Source organism: Mobula birostris, chromosome 7 (genome assembly GCF_030028105.1).
Source record: "Mobula birostris isolate sMobBir1 chromosome 7, sMobBir1.hap1, whole genome shotgun sequence".
Lineage (NCBI taxonomy): Eukaryota > Metazoa > Chordata > Chondrichthyes > Myliobatiformes > Myliobatidae > Mobula > Mobula birostris.
Window position 1 is genome coordinate 73,495,641 of NC_092376.1, and position 27,304 is coordinate 73,522,944.

Below are 27,304 nucleotides of genomic sequence, written 5' to 3' on the forward strand. Positions count from 1 at the left end.
TTTTTGAGGATGTAACTATGAAAATGGACAAGGGAGAGCCAGTGGATGTAGTGTACATGGACTTTCAGAAAGCCTTTGATAAAGTCCCACATAGGAGATTAGTGGGCAAAATTAGGGCACATCGTATCGGGGGCAGAGTACTGACATGGATTGAAAATTGGCTGGCTGACAGGAAACAAAGAATAGTCATTAACGGGTCCCTTTTGGAATGGCAGGCGGTGACCAGTGGGGTACTGCAGGGTTCAGTGCTGGGACCGCAGCTGTGTACAATACAGGTTTCCCCCCGCCATCCGAAGGTAGAGCGTTCCTATGAAACGGCTCGTAAGCCGAAATGTCGTAAAGCGAAGAAGCAATTACCATTTATATGGGAAAATTTTGTGAGCATTCACAGACCCAAAAATAACCTACCAAATCATGCCAAATAACACATAAAACCTAAAATAACAGTAACATATAGTAAAAGCAGGAATGATATGATAAATACACAGCCTATATAAAGTAGAAATACTTTTCCACAATCATTACTAAACTGTTCTCCAGAGCGAAAATCTCACGCAAGCGCCATCGGCAGAAAATCTCACGCAAGCGCTGTTGGCAAAAACACTCTCTCCAGTAACCTTTAAGCTATGAAGCTGCCAAATCATACCAAATAACAGGTAAAAATACACAGCCGATATAAAGTAGAAATAATCTATGTACAGTGTAGTATCACTTATGGGAATCGGGACAGCGCCGAGCACACTGATGATGGTGTGTTCGACTGAGTCATCGGAGTTTGGGTGGTGAAGTGACCTCCCACCCTCCGGGCCGCTGAGCGATACACTGCGGCGAAGAACGCAGGGATCCAGCGGTAGCCGGGAGGTACACAGCACATCTTTAAGAAAAAAGCCGAAACAAACATGCTAATTAATTAGGTGCCGCCCATAATTGTCGGCCCAGATCAGTGCCGATTTCCGATTGCGTCGTCTCTGATCTGGGCTGACAATTACGTGTCGGCAGCACCTAATTAATTAGCATGTTTATTTCAGCTTTTTTCTTACAGATGTGCTGTGTGCCTTCCGGCTACCTTTGCATTCTCCACGAATCGGTATCGGTCCGTGGCCTGGGGGTTGGGTTGGTGGGACACTGGGGTGTCATCTCCTCGCCTATTTCCATTAGAGCAGGCAGCTCATCTTCTCCTATGACTGCCCGCCTCGATGTCGAAGGTCGAGGTTCGTCGTCTGCTGTGGTTGATGTGGAAGGCTTGCTTGACTGCTGAGCCTTGCGTATTTTTCTAACACACAGTTCTTTAATAAGGACTCAAACCATTCTGCAAATGTCCCCTAAACCGATGTACCCTTTCAAAATTAAAGTCGTACTTTATCATTACTCATTCGGTTTCGATTGTTATCCTTTTTTCTTCCAATTGCATCAGCTCTTCAGCTGTCAATTCTTGGTGATGGGATGCCAAAACATCTTCAACATCATCTTCGTCAACTTCCACAAGCCAAACTCACGTTGTCCTTACTTCGTTCACCACCATCAAAACGCTTAATTATGTCTAGTTTTATGCCAAGTGTCACACCCTTACGAGCTCTTTCAGGCTTTTCTGATACCTTAGAACTCATCTTGCAAACGGCTGCTCACAGGCTCGTGTTTAAGCAATGCCAGCGAGAATCCGGGGGAGAGCGGCTGCTCGGGGCGCGCTGCCTTTTATCGCGCGGTTTTTTTCGCGTGCTGATTTTTTATGGCACACTGAATTTTTTTTTCATAACTGTGAAAACAGCTTCTGAAAGCAAAAATAGGGTACTAATGTAAGTCTTTCGTAACAGTGACGTTTAGGAAAGCGAACGTTCGAAAAGCAGGGGACACCTGTATACATTAATGATTTAGATGAAGGGATTAAAAGTAACATTAGAAAATTTGCGGATGACACAAAGCTGGGTGGCAGTGTGAAATGTGAGGAGGATGTTATGAGAATGCAGGATGACTTGGACAGGCTGGGTGAGTGGGCGGATGCATGGCAGATGCAGTTTAATGTGGATAAATGTGAGGTTATCCACTTTTGTGGTACGAACAGGAAGGCAGATTATTATCTAAATGGAGTCAAGTTAGGAAAAGGGGAAGTACAATAAGATCTAGGTGTTCTTGTACATCAGTCACTGAAAGCAAGCATGCAGGTACAGCAGGCAGTGAAGAAAGCTACTGGTATGCTAGCCTTCATAACAAGGGGAATTGAGTACAAGAGTAAAGAGGTCCTTCTGCAGCTGTACAGGGCCCTGGTGAGACCACAACTGGAGTATTGTGTGCAGTTTTGGTCTGCTAATTTGAGGAAGGACATTCTTGCTATCGAGGGAGTGCAGCATAGGTTCACAAGGTTAATTCCCAGGATGGCGGGACTGTCATATGTTGAAAGATTGGAGCAACTGGGCTTGTATACACTGGAATTTAGAAGGATGAGAAGGGATCTGATTGAAACATGTAAGATTATTAAGGGATTGGACACGCTGGAGGCAGGAAGCATGTTCCCGCTGATGGGTGAGTCCAGAACCAGAGGCCACAGTTTAAGAATAAGGGGTAGGCCATTTAGAATGGAGTTGAGGAAAACTTTTTCACCCAGAGAGTGATGGATATGTGGAATGCTCTGCCCCGGAAGGCAATGGAGGCCAAGTCTCTGGATGCTTTCAAGAAAGAGATGGATAGAGTTCTTAAAGATAGCAGAATCAAAGGTTATGGGGATAAAGCAGGAACTGGATACTGATTGTGGATGATCAGCCATGATCACAGTGAATGGCGGTGCTGGCTCAAAGGGCCAAATGGCCTACTCTTGCACCTATTGTCTATAAGTCAAGCTACTAGTGATGAGAGCGTATACCGAAAATAGCTCATATAATGTTCAGGGTGACTCAATTATCAGTGAGCCATCAGGAAATACCTAAAAATCAGTTGTGACTAGGGCTCAATGCAATAGTAAAGCAGAATATTTAAGAAGATTTATTTCAAATTGTCAATATTTTAAAAAGAACAAGTATAAAATTTCAGTTGTTGACCAACTTATGATTACAGAATTCAATCTATTCCCATGTGTGGTTACAAATTCTGAGGAACACATTCCAAGCATGTCAATATATTTAGCGCTTTAAGGAAGACACACAGGAAATAACAAGGTGAGTTATGAAACTTTAAAATATACAACTGGCAGCTTTGACTTAAATCCTATACCATTAGAAAAAACACTTGTTTATGGTTACATACATTTGAAGTACAGTACAGTTTTACCTTGCAGTTTCACCACTTATACAGAAAATTTCCAAAAATAAAATAAAAATAAGCATGTCTACGTCTATTGTTGCAAGGAAACATCCCAGACTATATTACAACATAAAATTTTCAAGTAATAAATGGAGGTAAAAAACAAAAAAATATTAAAACTCAACATGATTAAAATTGATCATTCCGATTTAAATACTGTGAAGTCTTTTAATTCTATGCACCCCATTTCACAAATGACAGTCTACATTTTTACTACAATAATTGTAGCGAAAATATGAGGATAATTCTTCATACACACAACGTAACTAAAATTAGATTCAGTGAAAATGTGCAGATTTACATGACTAAACAATATTTAAAAGCATAGAAGCACCTAAAACAACTTCCTTTCAAAATTTTGCAAACTGATGTATTAGAATTTCATACAAATGGTATCACAATCCCAAAATAAATACCAAATTTAAAAACTATGGAATGACAAGGCACTGTTACCGGTGGAGGTGGCTGACATTTAACGTGTAGTTGTATCACATTCTAACTCTGTTCTACCAATCTTTGTAAAAATGCTCCGTTTTCAGAAAAAAAAAATACACCAGCCTGCCTTACCAAACACGTTTAAAAAATTAGTTTTATCAAGTATTCAAATACCTCTAGCAAAGACAACTATACTCACAACAAAACAAGCTAGCAAATATTTCCACATCACTTTGAAAACAAGTGTTCAAACAAGATCTTACTTTTGCTATATGACACTCCTATAATAATTTTATAATGCCCTATTATGAAGTTATCTGATGGGAGTTATAAAGCCTATTTTCTGAATAGCATTGCAACATTATTAAGTAGTGATGTTGCATCAGCCTGAGAATGTGTAGGTTTTTACTACTTCTCACTTTGTGCATTTAGCAAACATCATTGACATTTACTGTATATATTTAAGATGCATAGGTTCTTAATGGGCTAGAGTTCAACCTTTTGCTGGTGGAGAATACTGCTTAAGAAAATAAGGCCTGCTCTTGTGCTGCCAGAATATAAGACCCAGGTACAGTTTTATTACTTTTTTGAAAAGAAAAATCAGAAATAAATCAAAATGTAGAGGATTACTGTGCATAAATATATCTTTAAGGTCTGTATGTAAAAGAAATCTCAACAGCAGCCTGTTGACCAACAAGCTGTCAGAAGTACAAATGAATGTTGTAGAGCTTTTATTGTTTCTTATATCACTACAGTATTACAATTTTTTTAAAAAATCCTATGAGCAACATTAAGTTTTTATAATTGGGCAATAAAAAAAGTTATGGTACAAAATTTTAAAAAATCTTCAGTTTTAAAAATTTAAACATTGTTTTCAAATAAATATAATAAAACTGGCTATGTCTAATAATGAAATAAGTTGATTTTATGTTATTTATAAGCACCTTTACATAAAAATTCAATTTTATCAAAAAGCTGAGTTTAAAAAGTTGTATAAACCTTTTTATACACAATTTATGGTTTTGCTATATACAGCATAGCAAAAAAATTGTTTAAAAACAATTATTTTCCACGTAACAATTTTGAGATCGAAGAACTACTTGTTACTATATAATTCTTTCCATTAGTTTGATGGGCTATTTCAATTATATAATTTGAATCACAGATTATTAACAGTGACTTTTTAAAATGTCCACTAAAATGTTAACTTGTTTTTCCTTTAATAAGATGCACAACTTACAGCTAATTTCCCTAAGGCACAACAATTCCACCACAAAGCAAAAGTCCCATCCATTCAACAAGCCTCATTCCTAAAACAAAAAACAGAAACTTGTAAACAGACATCCATTATGTTAGACTCATGTTCCAGCACACAGTGTTTATTTACCAGAAAATGACAACCATGGAAAAACGAGACAAAAGGCGCAAGAATGCTACAAATGCCTCTCTGATGGACTGAAATAATTTGTGTGGCATCCAGAAAATGCTCTTCCAAATTAGTTTTTTGGAGAAAACAAGTTGTTTGTGCCATTTAAGGCAGGTACACTTACCACCTAATACCTACAAAGTTCCTATGTTTTTAAAAATCAGTTTGTAATATTGTAATATTTCTCAATAATTCTTTACAGATATATCCACGAAAGCATTTGTTAATTATGGTGAAAACAGAACAAAATTCTGCTGAAAATGAGTATCTACTCACTTAAACATGTCATTTTTTGACAGATTATCAGAAAAGTCCACTGTTCAGATTTTGCAGCATTTGAGAAAACAAATTCCTAATGAAAATCAGCTCTAGGCAGATAATCATTTTCAACATACATGTTTACATATTAATTCAAATCTGCATGAAGTATATACTCCTATAGCTTAGCTGCTTAAATTTATTTCCAATAACCCCGAAAGAAGACATCAAAATTTACATTTTACAGAGGCATGCAAAAGTTTGGGAACCCCTGGTCAAAATTTCTGTTACTGTGAATAGCTAAGTGAGTAAAAGATGACCTGATTTCCAAAAGGCATAAAGTTAAAGATGACACATTTCTTTAATATTTTAAGCAAGATTGCTTTTTTTATTTCCATCTTTTACAGTTTCAAAATAGCAAAAAAGGAAAAGGGCCCAAAGAAAAAGTTTGGGCACCCTGCATGGTCAGTACATAGTAACACCCCCTTTGACAAGTATCACAGCTTGTAAACACTTTCTGTAGCCAGCTAAGAGTCTTTCAGTTCTTGTTTGGGGGATTTTCCCCCATTCTTCCTTGCCAAAGGCTTCTAGTTCTGTGAGATTCTTGGGCTGTCTTGCATGCACTGCTCTTGTGAGGTCTATCCACAGATTTTCGATGACGTCTAGGCCGGGGAACCGTGAGGGCCACAGCAAAACCTTCAGCTTGCGCCTCTTGAGGTAGTCGAGGTTAGGATCATTATCCTGTTGTAGAAGCCATCCACTTTTCATCTTCGGCTTTTTTACAGATGGTGTGATGTTTGCTTCCTGTATTTGCTGGTATTTAATTGAATTCATTCTTCCCTCTACCAGTGAAATGTTCCCCGTGTCACTGGCTGCAACACAAGCCTAAAGCATGACCGATCCACCCCCGTGCTTAACTGTTGGAGAGGCATTCTTTTCACGAAATTCTGCACACTTTTTTCTCCAAACATACCCTTGCTCATTGCAGCCAAAAAGTTCTATCTTAACTTCATCAGTCCACAGGACTTGTTTCCAAAATGCATCAGGCTTGTTTAGATGTTCCTTTGCAAACTTCTGACGCTGAATTTTGTGGTGAGGACGCAGGAAAGGTTTTCTTCTGAAGACTCTTTCATGATGGTCATATTTGTGCAGGTATCGCTGCACAGTAGAACAGTGCACCACCACTCCAGAGTCTGCTAAATCTTCCTGAAGGTCTTTTGCAGTCAAATGGGGGTTTTGATTTGCCTTTCCAGCAATCCTACAAGCAGTTCTCTCGGAAAGTTTTCTTGGTCTTCCAGACTTCAACTTGACCTCCACCGTTCCTGTTAACTATCATCTCTTAATCACATTACGAACTGAGGAAACGGCTACCTGAAAACACTTTGCTATCTCCTTATAGCCTTCTCCTTCTGCTTTGTGGACATCATTTATTTTAATTTTCAGAGTGCCTGGCAGCAGCTTAGAGGAGCCCATGGCTGCTGATTGTTGGGACAAGGTTTGAGGAGTCAGGGTATTTATAAAGCTTTGAAATTTGCATCACCTGGCCTTTCCTAACGATGACTGTGAACAAGCCATGGCCCTAACAAGCTAATTAAAGTCTGAGACCTTGGTAAAAGTTATCTGAGAGCTCAAATATCTTGGGGTGCCCAAACTTTTGCATGGTGCTCCTTTCCTTTTTTTCCCCACTCTAAAATTGTACATAACAAAAATAATACATTAATCTTGCTTAAAATATTGAAAAGAATATTTCATCTTTTCCTTTATGACTTTTGGAGACCAGTTCATCTTCTACTCACTTAACTATTCACAGTAACAGAAATTTTGACCAGGGATGCCCAAACTTTTGCATGCCACTGCACACTTGCACTGCCAATTAATAACATTTTTGTATCTAGTTTCTGTCAATTTAATTATACTCAGGATGAGAGCAATCTTGATTGGCAGAAATATTTTGTCAGACCTTTATAAAGTAAAAGAAAGGAAGTCTTGTAAAATCAAAAAATAGCCATTGCATTTGTAACTTATTTTAGTGTTTTTTGCATTAAAATAGTTTCTCTGCAGGAAGTAATAATACACTGAAGTTTTTTTTATATAACTTTTCACTCCTAGTCCCTTTTTAAATCCTCAAATTCAAGATTATAAAATGGATTCAGTGTTGGGCCTGTCAAATAGTGCTGTTTATACAAGACAAACCGGGTTCTTATTGCTGGTTAAAATATTAAAAAAAGATTAATCTAACTACTTTAAGAATTAGGGTGCAAAAATATTTAAAGACTTCACAGTAAATTTCAACAAACATGGCAGTTGTTACTCTCACTTGCATGATGGACCTGCCAAGAAATTCTTCAAGGAGACAGCAGGATGTTTCCAGTCTTCTCCATCTTTTTACCCTTAGACAATGCTGCAACTTGCTTCAACAATTCTCGATTTTTGGCCTATTAAAAATTGAGATAACACAATAATTCTGTTAAAAGAACATTCATACTAAATTAACAAAAACATGCATCACAGAAGAATATTCCAAACATTTTACAGGTGCATTCAAAGCATATATCAGTATTTAATAATAAAGTATCACCACTGAAACTATTTGTGCCTTTGTTCAATTAAAAGATGTTCTCTACATTATGATACAGGTTCAAATATAACTGGATTTAAATTGTACGGTTAATAAATGATAAAAGATACAAGTTTAATAAAGTACCCCATACTATTAACTGCGAAAATATAGCAGAAGCACAATTACATTGCAAGACTATTTAAAAAAAAATTGTCCAGATATTTTCATTGATTTAGTACTGCAGGGACTTCTCTCTGCACTTTACACATGGGATTTATTTAAAACAGAGAAATACAACCACTATCTTCAAAGTTATTAAGCAGTTAATGATAAGGGTGACAATTTTAAATTCTGCTGGTGAGTACAATTTCTGATTTATTAACTAAAGTAAACATACTTTTGTATTTTGTGAATTACATCATTTGTACAGATAAATATTTTAAAGATAACTCGCAATACCACAAAGTACATGGATAATACTGTCCAATTATATCAAAATGTCAGATGTAATTTTTACAGAAATAGAAACTAAGCAAGATGCGATGAATTAAAGAGTAGATGTTATATGTCAAGAATAAAAACTAATTGAACGACCCATTACTATGCCAGTAATTCTTTGTAACATTTCTTCCCAGTCCACTGAACACTGCTATATTTTGCTAACAAATTGTATTTTGCCATTCTTTGTAATTTACACATAGCAACAAATCTGTCAAAGGTTATTAAGACAACACATCTTAAACAAGGTCAAAGTTTACTCACTTGAGCTCCCTTTTAAAGTACTAATAAAAATAATTTTGAGATGATAGAATGTCCCTAATACCTATCTTTATTTTAACTGAACAATTAGAAAAAGTTTTCAATTCCTTCTCAATGGTCAAAACAAATGTATTTTGCTGAATTTATTTTGTAGTCTGTGCACCAACAGGAAATGAAGGGCACATCTTCAAAAGAGTATTACTTTGCTTTTTCTAAGAGCTGTGAAACAAACATGAGGTTAACATATTTTACACGAGGTAAGTGTACTTCTTATTTAAGAAAAAACAAAAAATTAAACTATCAAACATTTCTAAAAGGCAACACTAGCTATCAACAGCAACAAGAGGTGTCTCTAGTGAAGAACTTTGGAAAATTTGGTGAAGCTACAGGGGATGACATCTTGAACCTTACGATCAGTCAGGACCAAGATCAAAACAAAATGCTTTAACTCATCATGTTAGATCATTCTGATAGGGACATCAACCTGAAACAAACATTTTGTTTTGTCTCTCCACAGATGTTGACTGAGCTGCTAAGATTTTCCACCACTTATTTCAGATTTCTATTATCTGCAGTTTTTGTTTACCTAATCAATCAGCTGAGTCTGAGCTCTTCAGACAGATCATGCCTAATCATATATAATGATGTCAATTAAAAAAAAGTAGATAAATGGAATGATGCCAGAGCAAGTATTCGCATACAAAATGTAAAAAATGAATGGTGGCAATAAGCTTGGGATAAAATTGCTAAGCAGACCAATTTTAATTGCTAAGTAAATCATCATATAACATTAAAACTGGATGAAGAAGTAATTATGATTCTGGTATGCTGAAGAGGCAGCACAGAAATAAAGCCGCTGCTTTAGATTCAGTGATTCAGTTTCAACCGATTCCTAGTTACCTGCTCCAAGTTCAAAGTTCTAATTTTAGTGTAAATTTATTATCAAAATATGTACATGTCATATACTACCCTGAGATTCATTTTCTTGTAGGCACTCACAGTAGAAAAAAGAAATACAATTGAATCAATGAAATGCTACACATAAGCAAAGGCTGGTAAAAGACTAATGTGCAAAAAACACTGTGTAATTACAAAATAACAAAATAACTAAATAATTAAAACTGAAAACTGAGAACATGAGCTGTAGAATCCTTGAAAGTGAGTACATAGGTTGTGGCAACACACATAAAAATTGCTGGTGAACGCAGCAGGCCAGGCAGCATGTACCTCTTCCTATAGATGCTGCCTGGCCTGCTGCGTTCACCAGCAATTTTTACGTGTGTTGCTTGAAATTCTAGCATCTGCAGATTTCCTCGTGTTTGCATAGGTTGTGGAATCAGTTCAGTGTTGAGGTGAGTGAAGTTATTTATTTAGAAATATAACATGGAACAGGCCCCTCCGGCCCAAAGAGCCGCAATGCCCAGCAACCCACCTATTCAACACTAGCCTAATCATAGACCAACTAACCTACGAACCAGTACATCTTTCGACTGTGGGGAGACACCGCAACACCTGGAAGAAACCCATGCACTCACGCGAGAACGTCCAAATTCCTTATAGATGGCAGTGAAACTGAACTCCAAAATCTGGAACATCCCAAGCTGTAATAGCGTTGCGCTAACTGCTGCTGTTGTACCCGATCCAAGCTGGTTCAAGAGCATAATGGTTGAACAGGTGAGTGGTAGAACTTTTGGGCGGGGGGGGGGGGGGAATTGACAGGAACGTGGGGAGAATGAAATGGGATGTGTAGAATGTGGTACTTGATGGTTGCCACAGAGCTGGTGAGCCATATACCCCTTTTCTGTGCTGTATGATTTTATGAACCAACCATTCTATCCGTTCAACAATGTGCAAAATAACCCAGATATGGCACGTACCCACACTGCAGGTTATCTAACAATTGCTACTGTATCAACTTACATTGAATCATCAAACTGCCGGAAGTAGACATCGACTGCTCTATTTCAGATGTGAGGCCACAAAAACTGGATGCAACTGACCAAGGCAGTACAGGTAGCAGTGGAAAGAAATAGAAGGAAATTTGTTGAAGACACAAAATAGGCTTCAGAAGAAACTGACAAACAGGCCAATGGTACGAGTATCTCTTATGGGAGAGTTTCAGAGTCCAGCTAATCAGCGACGACAACCTCAAGTACTAACACTTTTCAAGTATATTTTTGTTGCTTGTCTTGAGATGGTGGCAGGATCCAGCTGCTAATTGAAAGCTTCCAATTTATAGCCAGCTTATTTATTAAATATATTTATAATCATATTTTTATAACAAAAAATAATATACAGGTGAGGAGAACATGAGTAGTCTGTGGAGATTTAGGTGTTACACACTAAGCATCAGTTAAATAATTGCAAAACACTGGGTAAAAGTAATGCCAGATATATGCTTAAGCATTATTGCCTAGTTGTTGAATTATGTAACAGTGTAAAATCAGGTAAGTGCAGATTTTAAAAACCCAGATATTAAGGCAAGGCTGGTAAATACCTGTAGCTGTTCCACCACCTCCTTGTGAGCTTTCTCCATATTATTCATTTTTGCTCTAAGGTTATTTTCCTGGTATTGAAAATCTGCCTTCAGCTCAGTCAGCTTTAAAGAATAAAAAAAAAATAAGCACAGAAACATACAAAAGTATATTTTTTTCTAAGTAATGTTTCCCAAGTTTCTTTCCTGTACAAAATTCTTCATAAAAGTAATTAATTGACTATATCATTATTATAAACCCAATCGAACTGTGCATTCTATTCATGCTTTAATCGTTTCTGTTGAAAGGAAGCAAGCACAAACCATCCACAAAATACTGCCAATTTTCTGTTCTTTAATTAGGAGTGCCAGGGATAAATATAATAACCCATAGCAGTTTCAGGATTCAGCAATTAACTCAGCAAAGACTGGATTCAAACATGAAATCTTCTGATCTACATCTCCTGCCATTATAATGCAGAGTATGGATTTTTTTTTTTACCTTTTTATCTCTTTCCAAAATGGTCTGCTCTTTCTGCTGCAAAAGCCTTTTCAGAGACATCACTTCTTCTTTTAATTGATTGATTATAACAAAGTTGTCTGTGCCACCAGAGTCCATTGACTGGGTCAGTGAGCTGTTGGGAAAACAAAATATAGTTTAACATAAAACCAAATCAACAATGTGCAAATATCCTTAACTCACATTATCGTTGCAATAATAGATGGGCTAGGTTTTTTAACATGTTCAACCAAAAAATTCTGAAAGCAATTTTCACCCAACACTTTAACATGTAATTGCAGCTAAATGCATCAAAATATGGTTGGATTATTTGACCCAACATCCACTGGTTACTTACAGGCTAGTTGTGACTGCATCTCAGGTTACTCATTGTTCTTCAGGGAGCCTGCTGGAATTCCTGACCGAGTTTGACAGGCTAACATGATCTAAACTCTGTACCATTTAGTATTTATCAACATAAACAAGGAAGATGACTCGGTACACATTTATGATGGTTTCTGTTAGTTATCTTTTTGTTGAATGGAGAATGGTCTCATACTCATCTACCACCCCAAAAGTGAACACATTTTAGAAGTACTAAATAATTTCACGTTGAGCATCTAGGAGTTGATAAGAGTGCAGCAGACTTAAGTACTTTATCTTGTTGACTGGTATTTATGGGAAAACAATTACATGGACCATATTGACCAAATTTCCCATATCTTTACTAAGAGCCTTGGAAAGGTCAGGCTTGCACTTAATTGAAGGTCTCTTGTCAGTCAGCATTCTGGTCACACTGAAAAGTCTTGGTACATCTAGATTCCTGAACAATGAGGACCATCTATTCACATTAAAGGCCTGAAATTCTATTCCCAGTGGCAGCGTTTGGCAGGCAAGTGGCCAGTTGATAAGTGGGTGGGTTGGTGATCAGAAGGCCACCTTCTAAGTGAAAGCAAAGGTATTCCAGTAACTTATTCATAGATTTGACAGGCAATCGGAGATACAAATATTAAATAAAGCATTAAATAACAAAGCTACCAAATTATTTAAATTCATGTACATAAATTCATGATGATACCATAAGCACATGGCAAGGCTAACAGGATTCAGGAAACTTAGTTTCAGGGCTATTCAGGTCCTGGTGAAGAATAAAGAAGCGCATAGCAAATCTTAGCAGTAAGGAACAACTGAGTATCAGAAATGCAAGAGAACAATTAAGAGGGAAATGAGAAGGGCTAAAAGACTTGAAGTTGCTCAGACAGACAAGGTGAGAGAGAATTCCAAGAGCTTCTACAGATATATTAAGAGCATAAGGATAGCAATGGGCAAAATTGGTCCACTGGAAGATCAGCGTGGTCATCAATGATTGGAGCCAAAACAGATGGAGATCTTAAATTGATATGTTGCATCTATATTTGCTTGGGAGGCAGAGTCTATAGAAATGAGGCAAAACAGTAGTAAGGACATGGTCTGAGTACAGAAAAGGAGGTGCCTTACTGTCTTCAGGTAAATTAATGTGGCTATTTCCTCAGGACCTGACTAGGTGTCCCCTAGACCTTGTGCGAGGCTAGTGCAGAAGTTGGAGGGGCCCTGCTAAAGGTATTTCTAAAGTCCTTAACCACAGGTGAGGTGCCAAAGAATCAGAGGATAGCTAATATTGTTCCATTGTTCAAGAAGGCACTAATAAAAAAAAATGGGGAAATTATAGGCCAATGAGCCTTAGTGAGTAAATTATTGGAAGGTATTCAAAGGGATATGCTGTATTGTTATTTGGATATACAGTGCTTGATCAGGGATAGACAAAATGGCTTTATGCATGGTCATGTCTAACCAGTCTTAATAGACTTTTTTGAGGAGGTTACTAGGAAAGCTGATGAAGGAAAAAGCAGAGGACATTGTCTACATGGACTTTAGGTTGGTCCAGAAGATTCAGTCACTTGGCATTCAAGATAAAATAGTAAACTGGATTCAACAAAGGCTTGGGGAGAAGCCAAAGTGGTAGTAGATGGTTGCTTCTCTGACAGGAGGCCCCTGACTAGTGGTGTGCTGCAGAGATCGATGCTGTGTCTGTTGTTGATTATCATCTATATCAAAAATCTGGATGATCATGTGGTAAACGATCAGCAAATTTGCAGATGACACCAAGATTGGGACAGCAAGGAAGATTATCAAAGCTTACAGTGGAATCTGGACAGATGAAATTTAATACAGACAAATGTGAGGACAAACCACTTACACAGTGAGTGGTAGGGCACTGAGGAGTATGGTAAAACAAAGAAATTTTGGAAGGCAGATCCATAATTCCTTCAAAGTAACATTAAATATAGATAGTGTCGTAAAGCAAACTTCAGCCTTCATAAATCAAAATATTGCATGGTGGAGTTGAGATGTTATATTGAAGTTGTCTAAGACATTGGTGAGGCCTAAATTGGAGTATTGTGAGCAGTTCTGGTCACCTTGCTACAGGAAAGTTATCAATAAGATTGAAAGAGCACTAAGAAAATTGAGAAGGATATTGCTGTGACTTGAGAACCTGAGTTATAGCAAATGGTTGAATAGATTAGGACTTTATTTCCCCAGAGTGTAGGAGAATGAGGGGAGATTTGATAGAGGTATACAAAATTATGAGCGGTATGGATAGGGTAAATGCAAGTAGGCTTTTTCCACTGAGGTTAGATAAGTGAGACTAGAACTAGAGGTCATAGGTTAAGGAGGAAAAGTGATATACTTAAGGGGAACCTGGAGGGAAATTCTTCACTCGGAGGGTGGTGTGAACATGAAAGAAGCTGTCACCAGAAGTGGTGGATGGAGGTTTGATTTCAACACTTCAGAAAAGTTTGGAAAAGTACATGGATGCAGGGGGTATGGTCCAGTTGCAGGTTGACGGGACTACCAAACTAACAGTTCAGCACAAGTCAAAGTGCTGCTTCTGTGCTATAGTGCTCTATGATTTTATGATATAGGGAAATAGATTATTCTTCCAATCAGTAGTGCTGAACATTCAATCTAAACATTTGACTTAGTTATGTCCATGTTACATACATCATTGGAAGGAAATCTTAGAAGTGGAATTAAATGTATACAATAGATTATAGCTAATTGGGCCACTGATTAATCAGGGGCAGCCTTTATTTGAGACAATTCTAAAAGAACAAAAACTAATTGAGATTCACTTCATTGATTTGGGACAATATGCCACTTAACAGGGTTAGGAGGCTGTTGCCGAACAGTTTCTAACTTGAGTCAGTCATGTGCAATTGTACCGCTAATAGACACTACATGATGCTTAGAGCAAACAGTTTTTAAACAGCGTCAATTGCCTATGCTTGTGTTCAAAAAGCAGCGATTTATGTCACTGATATTTGGCAAGTAATAAACAGTAAGACAATTCAGAACTGTTTTGCTCACTGCGGTTTCAAGCATTTAGGCTTGGAGATGCCAGAAACAGCCCTTTGGGCCCACAATGTTGTGCCAATCTAACCCTTCCATCCCATATAGGCCCCCATTTTTCTTTCATCCATGCGCCTATTTAAGAGTCCCTCAAATATCCCTATTGTATCTGCCTCTATTACCACCCCGACAATGATTTAGCTACTGTATACTGTATTGTCAGGTCACTCGTCTGAGTGCTACTGGTACCATGTAACCCAGTACTACCTGTCGCATGGTCGGGTGGTCGGCGACTAAACCGGCTCCCCCACCAGGCTTGCCTGGTGAGGAGGGTGGCTAGACACCCTGCAGGATGAAAAACAAGACCTGTCAAAGGGCGGATGAACACTCTCGTAGGGTCAACGGCCATCTAGCAAACATGTGCCGTGAAGCGCGGGAAGGGCACCTCTTGCATTGAAGCTTGGTCTGGCCATTCACTGCAACAGAACTTTCCCCAGATGTCTTGGACCCCACCATGCGGCTGGATCCAGGAGGGGATGTTGAGAGGGTGGGTCTGGACCTGTGCAACCCCCTACTCACCTAAAATCCATTCATGTACACGCTGTTCCTTTCTGAACTGAAAGGAACCATCATCATCCTACGGGATGAATAGCCAGAGAGAGGGAGGTATAAACAAAAATTACATCTGACATTCCCTGCTATACTTTGCTCCAATCAACTTAAAATTATGTCATTGCCACCCTGCAAAAGAAGCACTGGCTGTTCACTCTATCTATACCTCTTATCTTATAGACCTCTACCAAATCACCTTCCATTCTCCTTCGATCCAAAGAGAAAATCCCTAGCTTGTTCAACCTTTCTTCATTAGGAATGCTCTGTATTCCAAGCAGCACCCTGGTAAATCTCCTCTCCAACCTCAAAGTTTCCACATCCTTCCTATAATCAAGTGACCAGAACTGAAAATGATACTCCAAGAGTGGTCTAAACAGAGTTTCATAAAGCTGCAACATCACTTTGCAGCTCTTGAACTCAATCCCCTGACTAATGAAGGCCACACACCATTAACCTTGTTAACCAGTCTGTCAACCTGCGCAGCAACATTGAGTAATCTATGGACATGGACCCCAAGACTCAAAGTGCACGAGCCCCAGAACAAATCATTGTGGAACACTACCGGTTTGGACCTCCAGGCGGAACATGCTCCATTTACTAACATCCTTTGCATGTTGTGGGCAAGCCAGATCTGAATCCACACAGGCACGTTTCCCTACATTCCACACCTCACGACCTTCTGAGTGAACCCATTGGTCATTGTAAATTGTCCTGTGATTAGACTAGTTTTAAACAGGTAGAATGCTGGGCCAGAAGGGCAGGTGGATGGATGGATAGATAATTTTAAAAAATAAACAATGAATCCTCCACTCTACGTTTAGTCCCTTTCCCAAAGTCAATCAGTCTTGTGAGGCATGACCTGCAGCTCAGAAAGCCATACTGAATATCCCTAATTAGACTATGTCTCTCCAAATGCTCAAAAGTCCTGACTCTAAGAATCCTCTCCAGTAGTTTGCCCACAACTGATACAAGACTTACCGGTGTACAATTGCCAGGATTATCTCTATTTAACTTTCATGAACAAAGAAAGAACATTTGCCATCCTCCAACCTTCTGGTACTAATCCTGAGGCCTGGGTATATCCCACCTGGCCCCAGGAACCTATCTATCCTAACTTTAAAAAAAAAGTTCCAAAACACCGTCTTTCTTGACCTTGACATGCTCCACCACATCAGCTGTCTACGCTGTCCTCACATTCGTCAAGGTCCCTCTCACTGGTGATTACTGAAGCAACATATTCATTAACGACCTCCTCTACCTCCAGGCAAATTTCCTGAGCGGTCCTACCCTCACCCTAGCCATCCTCCTGTTCTTAATTTACATGTAGAACAACTTGGGGTTCTCCTTAAATATATTGACCAAGGCCTTCTCATGTCCCTTTCTAGCTTTCCAAAGTGTCTTTTTAAGTTCCCTCCTGGCTACTTTACAACTCTCAAGAGCCCTGTGTCGTCATCGTAAATCTTAAGAATGCTTACTTCTTCATCTTGATTAATGTTCTATTTCTCTTGTCATCATGGTTCCCTCACTCTACATCCTTTCCATGCCTCAATGGGACAAACCTACCAAGAACCTCATGTAAGTGCTCCCTCAACATTCTCTATATTTCCCTTAGAACATCTGTTCCAAATATATGCTCCTAAGCTTCTGGCTAATAGCATCATAATCAACCCTCCCCCAATTAAATACTTTTCCCTTATTCTTGTCCTAAAGTTCAGGGAGTTGTGGTCATCATCTCTGAAATGCTCACCCACTGAGTTGCCTTGCAGCAGATCCAGTATGGCCTCTCTACTGGCCGTCCATATTACGTCAGGAATCCTTCCTGGACATACCTAATAAATTCTACCCCATTAAACATCCTGCACTGAGGAGGTGCTAATCAACTTTAAGCAAGTTGAAATTATCCATGACAACAATCCTGTTACTTTTGCACTTTTCCAAAATAGCGATCTGCTCTGCAGTGTCCCTGTTGTATTGGGGTGGCGGGAGGGGTGGAGAGTGGGGTAGATAGAATATTCTTTACAGAGTGATTGCTCCCTTCCTATTTCTGAGTTCCACCCACACTGACTCAGCAGATCATCCCTCCATGATGTCCTCCCATTCTGGAGCTGTGATGCCTCCCTCTCTGTACATTTTGAAACATCTGAATCCCAGAAGATCCAGCAGCTAGTCCTGCCACAACAGTGTTGTTCCATGTTCTGATCTATCTTCTATGTTCATCACCCTTGCTCGCATTAAAGTAAACACATTTCATCCCAACCAACTGACTGCATGAATTTATGTTCTATCCACTGTCTATCCTTCCTCACAGTATCTCTAGACATTGGATCTAGCTTTGCCCCAACTGCTGCATCATCTGATCTAACACTCAGGTTCACAGACCCCCGCCAACCTAGTTTAAACCCACCCCAACAGCTCTAGCAAATGTGCTCACAATGACATTGGTCCCTCCCGAGATCAAGTGTAACCCATCTCTTTTGTACAGGTCATAGCTCCCCCAGAAGAGATCCCAATGAATCACAAATCTGAAAACCTGCCCCTTGCACCAATTCATAAGCCACATAGTCATCTGCCATATCATCAAATCCTTACCCTCAGTGGCGTATGGTACAAACAACAATACAGAGATGGCCATCATTGAGGTCCTGATTTTTCGCTTCCTTCCTAGCTCCCTATATTTGCTTGACCCAAGGCTTTTGTAATAGTAACCACCCCTCGCCCCCGCCCACCAACCACCTCAAATGGGTGGCAGCTATTAGGACAATTTACTATTAAAAACTATCAATAAGGAGCATAATCATTCAGTGTAAAAGCCATTACGAATGATACAAAAAGTCAGATCAAACAACAATCCTAAAAGTCTCCATTCCTACAGATGCTGCCTGGCCTGCTGCGTTCACCAGCAACTTTGATGTGTGTTGCTTGAGTCTCCATTAATGTCCAGTTATTTTGTTTCCACAGCTACAACAATGCTAGATGGAAAGAAAGCTGACACACTCCCAACTTATTTTATTGATCTATATAGGAATGTTTTCTGATCATTTTTGTGTAGCAGAATATGAGTACCACCTCATTCGTTAAGTGAAAAACAAAGTATTAAATGGATTTGTAATGGGAAAGATGATATTGTTCAATATCATTGGACAGTAATTGTCCAGGTGGTGAGACTCTTGAAACAGGCACTCACCACCTGTTCTTTGAAGTGAAGTGCAATCACTTCAAATCCCAAATTTCAGGCTGGCACACTGTTGAACAAAAGGACTGGGTAGATGGCGAGTATTTATACACCTTAATCAAATCAACTTATGCATCAAGTCAAGCAACATATTTTACTGCGTGCTCATAAAGATATTGTACAGATCACTCCCAACAATGGTATGAACTATTTCTACAGTGTTCCAAGGTAATGGGATCAATTTCTAACAGTATGACTAACATAACACCCAATTAAGTTGTGAAAGAAAGTAACTGTCATTTATTGGTAACTGGAATCCTTCTGGGCTTTCCACACACATTTGGTTGGAAGAAGTTATAGAGATCACATAATGGTGATAGTGAGAAAGCTGAGAACGTTATGACAATAGATCGAAAAGTACTTTGATGAAATGCCAAGGACCTGCAAACACTAGGTAGGTGAAATTATTACAACAATGAATAAGGGTAAAGGGGAACCTGCATTTAAAACAAATCAGAACACGAGGCAATACCTTTGCAGGTAAAGCACACTGAAACTGATTACTAATTGCCAAAAATAAATATGTATCTACAAGAGGACAGCCAGGACATGCTCTGTTCTTGCTGCTGCCATCAGGAAGGTGGTACAGAAGCCTCACACCAGGTTCAGGAACAGTTATTACTTTTCAACCATCAAGCTCTTGAACCAAAGGGGATAACTTCACTTGCCCCGTCATTGAAATGTTCCAACAACCTATTGACTCATTTTCAAGAACTCTTCATCTCATGTTCTAGATATTTGTATTTGATAGCTTGTTGTCTTTTGCACGTCCAAGTTGGTGCAGTCTTTCACTGATTCTATTATGGATTTCTTAAGTATGCACGCAAGAAAATAAATCTCATAGTTGTATATTGTGACATATATGTACATAGATAATACATTTACTTTGAGAATTTTGATCTAATCAGCTCTGATAAGAGCCAAGGGGAGGGGGGAAAGGGGTGGGGAAAAAGGACAGTGTTGTTAATTGCCAGAGAAGAAAAGAGATGCAGTGAGCAGCAGAGATATGATTAAAAAAATTAATTTGAATGAATAAACAGTGATATAGTTTACCTGTCTCCATTAGAGGGTTTTGTTTCAAGTTTTGGCTTCTTCTTTGGAGCTTCATTTTGAATACTAGTTGATGATGACTTATGGCTGCAAGCAATAGGGAATATTTAACATATTAACAACTCTTACATAACATCATGGTTGACCTTACTCCAAAAATACAGGTAGAACAAAGAGCCAATAAGCTACAGTAAACTTAATCAAATATGACTAAAAGTTGCTGAAAATTGTAAAATTAGTCTCAGGAGGTAATACTAAATATGGACTCTCACAGCACTGAAGAATGGACTCAATAATTCCATTTTATAGCTCCATTCATTGGACAGTTGTAAATCTGTATTTGTTGTTTAACATGAAGTTAACAACTCAGATTCTAACTCAGAAAAACCTCTTGATGCCCATCTAAAACCAACTGTGAATTAAGGACATTCAAATCCAGCTGGTATAAAAAGGGATTCAAATCCTAGGTCACCCTGTTCTGGGAAGAAAAGGTTATTTTATGTCTCTGCATCTTGAAAGGATTTATTCTAAAATAATAAGACCTCAAACCACATAGTGGCCTGCTGTGAGGTAGTTCCCATCTCTTCCCATGATACCAGGGAGATGAAAAATAAGGTTAAGGTGAGCAGAAGATCACTGTTAACTATGGATCAACACATTATGGATACTAGTAACTTCACAGCAAACAAGAAGCCAATTTTAATATAATCAGTATGAAGCTATCAATCAAAATTCTGTGCTTACTTATAATCACTGGTCAAAGCACATCTCAATGACATCTAAAAATCAATTTATCACATGAATGTATTACGGATATCATGTTTTTATTTTAGTGTACCTAATTAAGATTTAGATTTCATTGCAGGCTTCTGAATTTTACAAAGTTAGGACTTTTCTTGCAGCTCTAACAAAAATAGCTGGAAGAGCATTCCCTACTCAGCCACTAAATCCCAGTATAATCAGGAAATAGCCATTTTATCAGTGTCTATGTTAATATTTTCCAAAGAAAAATATTACTTCCACATATATCAAAAGTAACAGAGAATACATTTCAGTCAAGAGCTTGTCAGTGTAGAGTGGATGCTTCTCGGCTAAGGAAGCAGTCAAGTTAACAAACTTTAGTTGTATCAACCAATAATTTGTAGATCTTCAAAATGTATTCATAATGTGTTATAAGATATTGAATATTAGTACAAACCTAATAAAAGCTTCACACATAATAACAAAGTTAGACTGCATTATAGTACGACAATTTGACATTGCTTATTAACACTTGGAAGTATTAATGCTAGTTTCAATTTAGGACTCAACGAACATAGCTACACATTTATTGTATTCAATAAGGAACTGTAATAATGCAACATCAATGTAGCATATTTTAAGATAAGGGAATAGCAATACTAAAAAGAAAACAAAAATTATACAGATTCAAATGGAAAAATTTAATACTTATTAGGTTTTAAAGGTCTCTGGCAATAAAAATGAAAGCTGTAAAATATTACAGTATATGTCAACAGACAAAAAGTTGAATCACTTGGCAGATTTTATAATTCCGACACCAAATGGAATTGCAGATGCTCTGAAGTTTGCCCAGTTTTCCATCCTTTTATTTAATGGATAAAGTTTGGTAACTGTTAATTGAGTGCAGTAAGCTTGTCACAAAACTTAATGTTAAGAGGCTCTAAGTGAAATGAAAAAATTTGCTTCCAAAGAAATTGAACGTGAGGAGTTCAATACAGAAATGGGAAGACTATAATAAACGAGAAATAAGAAAATACTAAAAGAAGGAAAGAGCAGAAAAAGCTGCAGTTACAGAATCTGTTGATAGCAAATTGGAAGAGGACAGCTATCCATGAGATTGGGAAAGTGAGACTTTTAATGAATAATGGAAAGCAACAGAAGTCTCAGGTATAAAGTTGTTCCTCATTAAACTCATTAAAAAAAATGGGTAGAATGAGATGCAAGTAGAATGGCAGTGTTGTTACAGGAGTTATGAAAGAGAGTGCCAGGTTCTGGCAACTACATTGATGGAAGGTGGTTGCAGGTATTTGAACTGGATGGTAAATGGTCTTGGAGCAATAGAATCTGAAATCTACTCTGATGGTATGGAAAAATTAAGAGATACCAATTCTGGTTCCAATTGGACAACTTATCAATTAAGCTCTGCCAACTGAAAATTACTTCAGTATCTTCTACAATCTTCTATAACACACTTGCTTAATTTCTTCTAAGTGTTGCTGAATGAGAGAAAGTATGAAATTGCTAGTATATTAAAACCAGAAGCATTTATTTTATGTCTGCTACAAATTTCTAAGATATTACTCTCCCTGGACACCCTGAAAATATTGGCACACAATTGGCTAACTAAGAGTACTATGACTCCAGAAAACATATTTCATTTTGACACAGTAATATGAATCATGTGCTTACAAGTTAACAAACAATCTGAAATCTGCCAAATCTGCCCCACTAAATTGAACTTGTTTGAATACCTACCCTATACAAGTATCTCTGATGCCCTTGTTATTCTGCTTCATGCTTTGGGAATATGAAGAAGCTCCGTTCTATGGGCACTATGCTGCCCGTAACCTACTCTTCTTGTTCTTATTGTCATGGCTGCGCCCAAGCCGTCTATTACCAGCAACTCTAAAGCATAAAACATTGAAACAAGGACTAACTCAGATATCAACAAACGTAGATATCTTCCTTTATATTTCTGTGGAGATTAGAGAGCAAATTTGGATGTATATTTAATCTTCATGGATTGCATTTAATGTCTTTAAGCCAAATATCTTTGGTGTGGCTATGCCATCTGCTGGAGGCTATTCATCCACTGAACTTAGTTTCACAGCAGTAGCTGGAAAAAAAGCACATATAACCTGTTGCAACATGTGCTCAGGCAATGGTTAAGCACATCGACAATGAGTCCTCACAGAATGAAACTAAACTGCAACTAAGGCAGGTACTACTTTAAAAAAGGAAATTGATCAAAAAATCTAAACCCATTAATCTTATACTAAACAGAAGCCTTTTAGTCCAATAGGATATACACCCACTTACAAAACAAAACTGCTTAGCTCCAATGTATTAAAACACACAAATCACAGAGAAATTCCACTCAAACATCTCAATTTCAATCAAGTGAAACGTAACCATAAATAAAGTAGTTGAAATTTTGAATGTGCCCCTTCAATTCCTACATGTATTATTTGAAGTATATTTAAACAGTACATATAAAAATAATTCTATGCAGACTCGTTAAACATCAAACTTAAAATAGTATTCAAATGAATTTGAAGTTCAGTAACAATTATAGCTGATTTAATTTAATAATATTCCACTTAGAAAGCTCAATTTTTGCATTATTAACTTCATCTAATGATACCATATCTTCGCTAACACCAAAGTAATCTACTTTTAACTCCATAGCTTTGTAAATCTTAACCCCACCTCATTTTATCTGCTTTTGAAATTTTAATTGGTCTATTCCAATAATTTCTTGGTTGGTATTCCATCTTCTGTCCATCATAAACTGGAATTTATCCAAAACTGCTAACCATTTCTTAATGCCCACTAAGGAAGTCAAATACATTTTCATCTACTACAAACGTAAATATAGCATATTTTCAAACCCCTACTAGATCTGCATCATTCTACCCCTGTAATCTCTACAATGCTTCAAACTCTCTGCACAACTCCACTTTTGTCCTCTTGTATATTGTAAATGTTTCTACTTCTGACAGCTTTGCCTACATACCAACTCCAACCCCAAATTTCTACCTTACTTTTTTAAAAAAAATACTTTGCTAACAACGACCAAACTCCACTCATCTTAGTCCTACAATACTAAGCAGTGCAAGGAGATGTTAACATAAATGGGTATCTGATCACTGAGGGCTATTCCGTGTTGCACGGCTCCAAGTATCAAATTTTGTTGGTTAATGTTATTATGCAGTATGTTCAGGGTATTTGTATTTTAAGTGTTGCTTTGATCATGGTTAGGAGCAAATTAGCTCAAGTTGGATAAAACAAAGCAACTCCTCAAAGCACTATCCTAACAACCCATCTTTTATTTTGTTTATTATAATGCCATCCATTCTAGAAAGTTTGCACCATTTAATTTTGCCACTTAAACCAATGACGAACAAATAAAGCTAAATTATAAACAGGTCCAAGCAGAACACTCACATGATTTCAATCAAGATCCTAACAGCTAAGAGACAAAGACAATTTCATTCCAATTATCTGGCAGTCACACAATGTAGCATTTTTAAAAAGGACATAAAGCTTTTTTTTAACTTTACTATGCTACCGAGTATGCTACATGGCTTATTATCAACTGAGCAATGAATAGGTAATGACATAAAACAACTCAAACATTCCAAGGAGGTAGAAATGTACAGTACAAATGTGACTAAAAATATGAAAGTAAGAATATTTCATTTTTAAACAGAACAACTAAATAGTTACCTCATTTTCCATACTCCATGCTGTTGCTCTGGACTTAAGCTGCTGATTCTGAAAGATAAAGGGGCAAGTCTTCGCTATTTTCCAGGAAATTCTTTATTAAAGAAGACAAATGTAGAAATGCCACTGACCAGGTAACATTCCCCGCCCCCCCCCGCCCGCCAAGAGCTTTCACCACTACCCTCTTTCAACCAGTACCATCACATATCATTCTACCTGTCCCAGTCTCCACCCTATCAAAAACCAAAAAGGGAATACTGGATTGGGTGTTGTGTAATGAAGCAGATTTGATTAGGGAGCTTAAGGTAAAAAGCAGTGATCATAGCATGATAGAATTCACCCTGCAGTCTGAGGAAGAAGCTAAAATTGGATAATTGGTATTACAGTTGAGTAACGATAACTTCAGAGGCATGAGAGAGGAGCTGGCGTAAGTTGATTGGAAGAAAACACTAGCAGGAATGATGGGAGAACGTCAGTATTTGGAGTTTCTGGGAGCAATTCAGAAGGGTCAGGTAGTTATATTGCAAAAAAACAGCATTCTAAAGGGAGCATGAGGCAACTGAGGCTGACAAGTCAAATACTGCACAACAGCAAAAGAGATGGCATACAATACAGAAAAAAGTACTGTGAAGCTTTTAAAAACCAACAGCAAACACGGGAGAAGATGAAATATGAAGGCAAGTTACCCAATAATAGAAAAGAGGATGCTTTTTCAGATATACATATAAAAAGTAAAGAGAAGCAATAGTGGATATCATACCACGGGAAAATGACATGGAGAGGCAGTAATGGGAAAGAGAGAAATGGCGAATGAACTGAATAAGCATTTTGCGTCAGCCTTCACTATAGAAGATACAAGCAGCATTCCAGAAATTCAAGACTGCCAGAGGGCAGAAGTGAGTGTAGTTGCTATTACTAAGGAGAAAGGGCTTAGGAAGCTGAAAGGTCTGAAGATTGACACAATCCAGATCTCATTTATAAGTTTGGAGCCAGCTATACTTGCATTGTTAGCACTCAATTTTGCTGCAATCTGGATGCCCATTATGGAGGTCAGGAGGGAAGATAGGGTGGATCTAGGGATACAGTAAGGATTATAAGGTAATTCTCTGCGATGAAAATAGCTAAGAGAACAAAGTAGCACTTTTACCAAATCAAATACAACATACATGAATCAAGTAAAATTGGTTTTCAGCCCAATTTATTTTCCTTAAATTTCTTATTGGGTGTATTTTGCTAAAATATTCTACATAACTAATGTAGCAAAATATATCCATTTGTAACATTCTATTAAAAACATACAACATGCAATCTTATATTAAAAATGGATTTTTTGCAATTAAGTCAACATTAACATAGGATGTTAAATATGAATTTGAACATAGAAAGGATTTATATGCACATTGTCTTTAAGATTATTCTTTAAAATGTTATTTTAATTTTTTGGTTAGAACTATATGCCTTTCAAGGTTCTATAATGCAAAGCTTTTAAGATGATTAAGGCCCAACTTAAGTAAAGATTTTCAACATTTTTCACACAACAGGAGAAGTTATATTGCCCATGAGTCTGAGCAATTCCAACATTGTCCATTGCCTGGAAGCAAATGAGTGAAAAAAAAAACAAAACTTCCCTCAACCCATACTTTCCCTCTCAAATCTCTGGTCCTCACTCATTCCCTGGCCCTCACTTGTGAATCATGACAGATCGCTGACAGAGGGCAGTAACTAGTTCTTGCAGTAAAATACAACTCAATTTTTGTCAAGTAAAATACTTAAAAATATTGATGCAGTTTAAGCAACTTTGCCCTCCCACCTAAAATGAATACATCAATTAAAGGCATAAATTAATGCTACTAATAAAATGTTAACATTAATTTTCCACAATGTTGACACCTTGTCTCTAACACCAATACAATTATTTGAACTTCATGCAATTTAAGTAGAGGTTCAGATAGGATTTCAAATTTTGCAAAAGCTAAGAAAGTAATGTCTAAAAGGATGATGGGGTATAAATTGAAATGCAAGTTATAGAAGTTTCATGTGGGAGGGCCCTGAAAGACTCAAAGCTGTATTATTCTATAGTGCAGACAGACATTGTGTGGGAAAACTTAAAGACTAGATGGCAAATGGAGAATACTGAAAGAAAACAAGGACGTTTCTCAAACCACTAATCACATTTAACAATCAGGTTTTAAAACAAAAATCCATTGTATGGTGCACATAAAATGTTATGCTACAAGACAAAATTTCAAGACAATAACTGAAGAGAGGTAATATAATAATGTGGCCATGCAACAGAAGCATTATGATATTTAATGGCACTCACTTGTGACGATTAGTACTGTGGTGATGTTTTGAGAGGTCTTTCTCAGGCAGTGAAGCTGAAGATGATGAGGAGTGCGAACCCAAGTTTTTTCTCTGTTCTTTTGTTTTCTGCAGAACACGCTTATAGGAAAGTGTACAAAGCCAACACAGCAATTTCCCATCAACCTTTATAAAACAAACCGTGGCAAAATGGGGTGAGAAAATGGTTTATCTGATATACACCTTGTCATTTTAGAAAAATGCAATCTCTTGAATGTAAGAGAGTTCGCCATAACTTCAAACGCAAATTGCAAAATTTCCTGCTTTTAAATAAGAATTTTTGCAACCAATCTGTTTCAGCTAGATATGCAAACATATTAGTAATTTTAAGATGTTGTTACCTTTTTTTTAACATTGATACAATACTAATGAAATGTTGCAAATTTTTCTAAAAAAATAGTAAAATTTTCAGGAATGAAGGAAAAAAACATGGATTTCAAGTTTCCATGCATACACATCAACTAAACAAATCATCTATCATTCATTTCCAA

At 37.5% G+C, this 27,304-nt stretch overlaps 1 protein-coding gene across 2 annotated transcripts in view; it reads right to left on the reverse strand.

The window, feature by feature from the left end:
• Positions 1-2,962: 2,962 nt before the first annotated feature.
• fam76b (family with sequence similarity 76 member B) overlaps positions 2,963-27,304 on the reverse strand; it is a 36,738-nt gene continuing 12,396 nt past the window's right edge. For both annotated transcript variants that reach the window (XM_072263410.1, XM_072263409.1), the window contains exons 5-10: positions 26,776-26,939; positions 24,456-24,503; positions 19,989-20,072; positions 11,705-11,837; positions 11,227-11,328; positions 2,963-7,845 (exon numbers count right to left, since the gene is read on the reverse strand). In XM_072263410.1, coding sequence (XP_072119511.1) covers positions 7,756-7,845; positions 11,227-11,328; positions 11,705-11,837; positions 19,989-20,072; positions 24,456-24,503; positions 26,776-26,939 — 621 coding nt within the window. In that variant the 3' untranslated portion in view covers positions 2,963-7,755. The remainder of the gene's footprint in view (positions 7,846-11,226; positions 11,329-11,704; positions 11,838-19,988; positions 20,073-24,455; positions 24,504-26,775; positions 26,940-27,304) is intronic.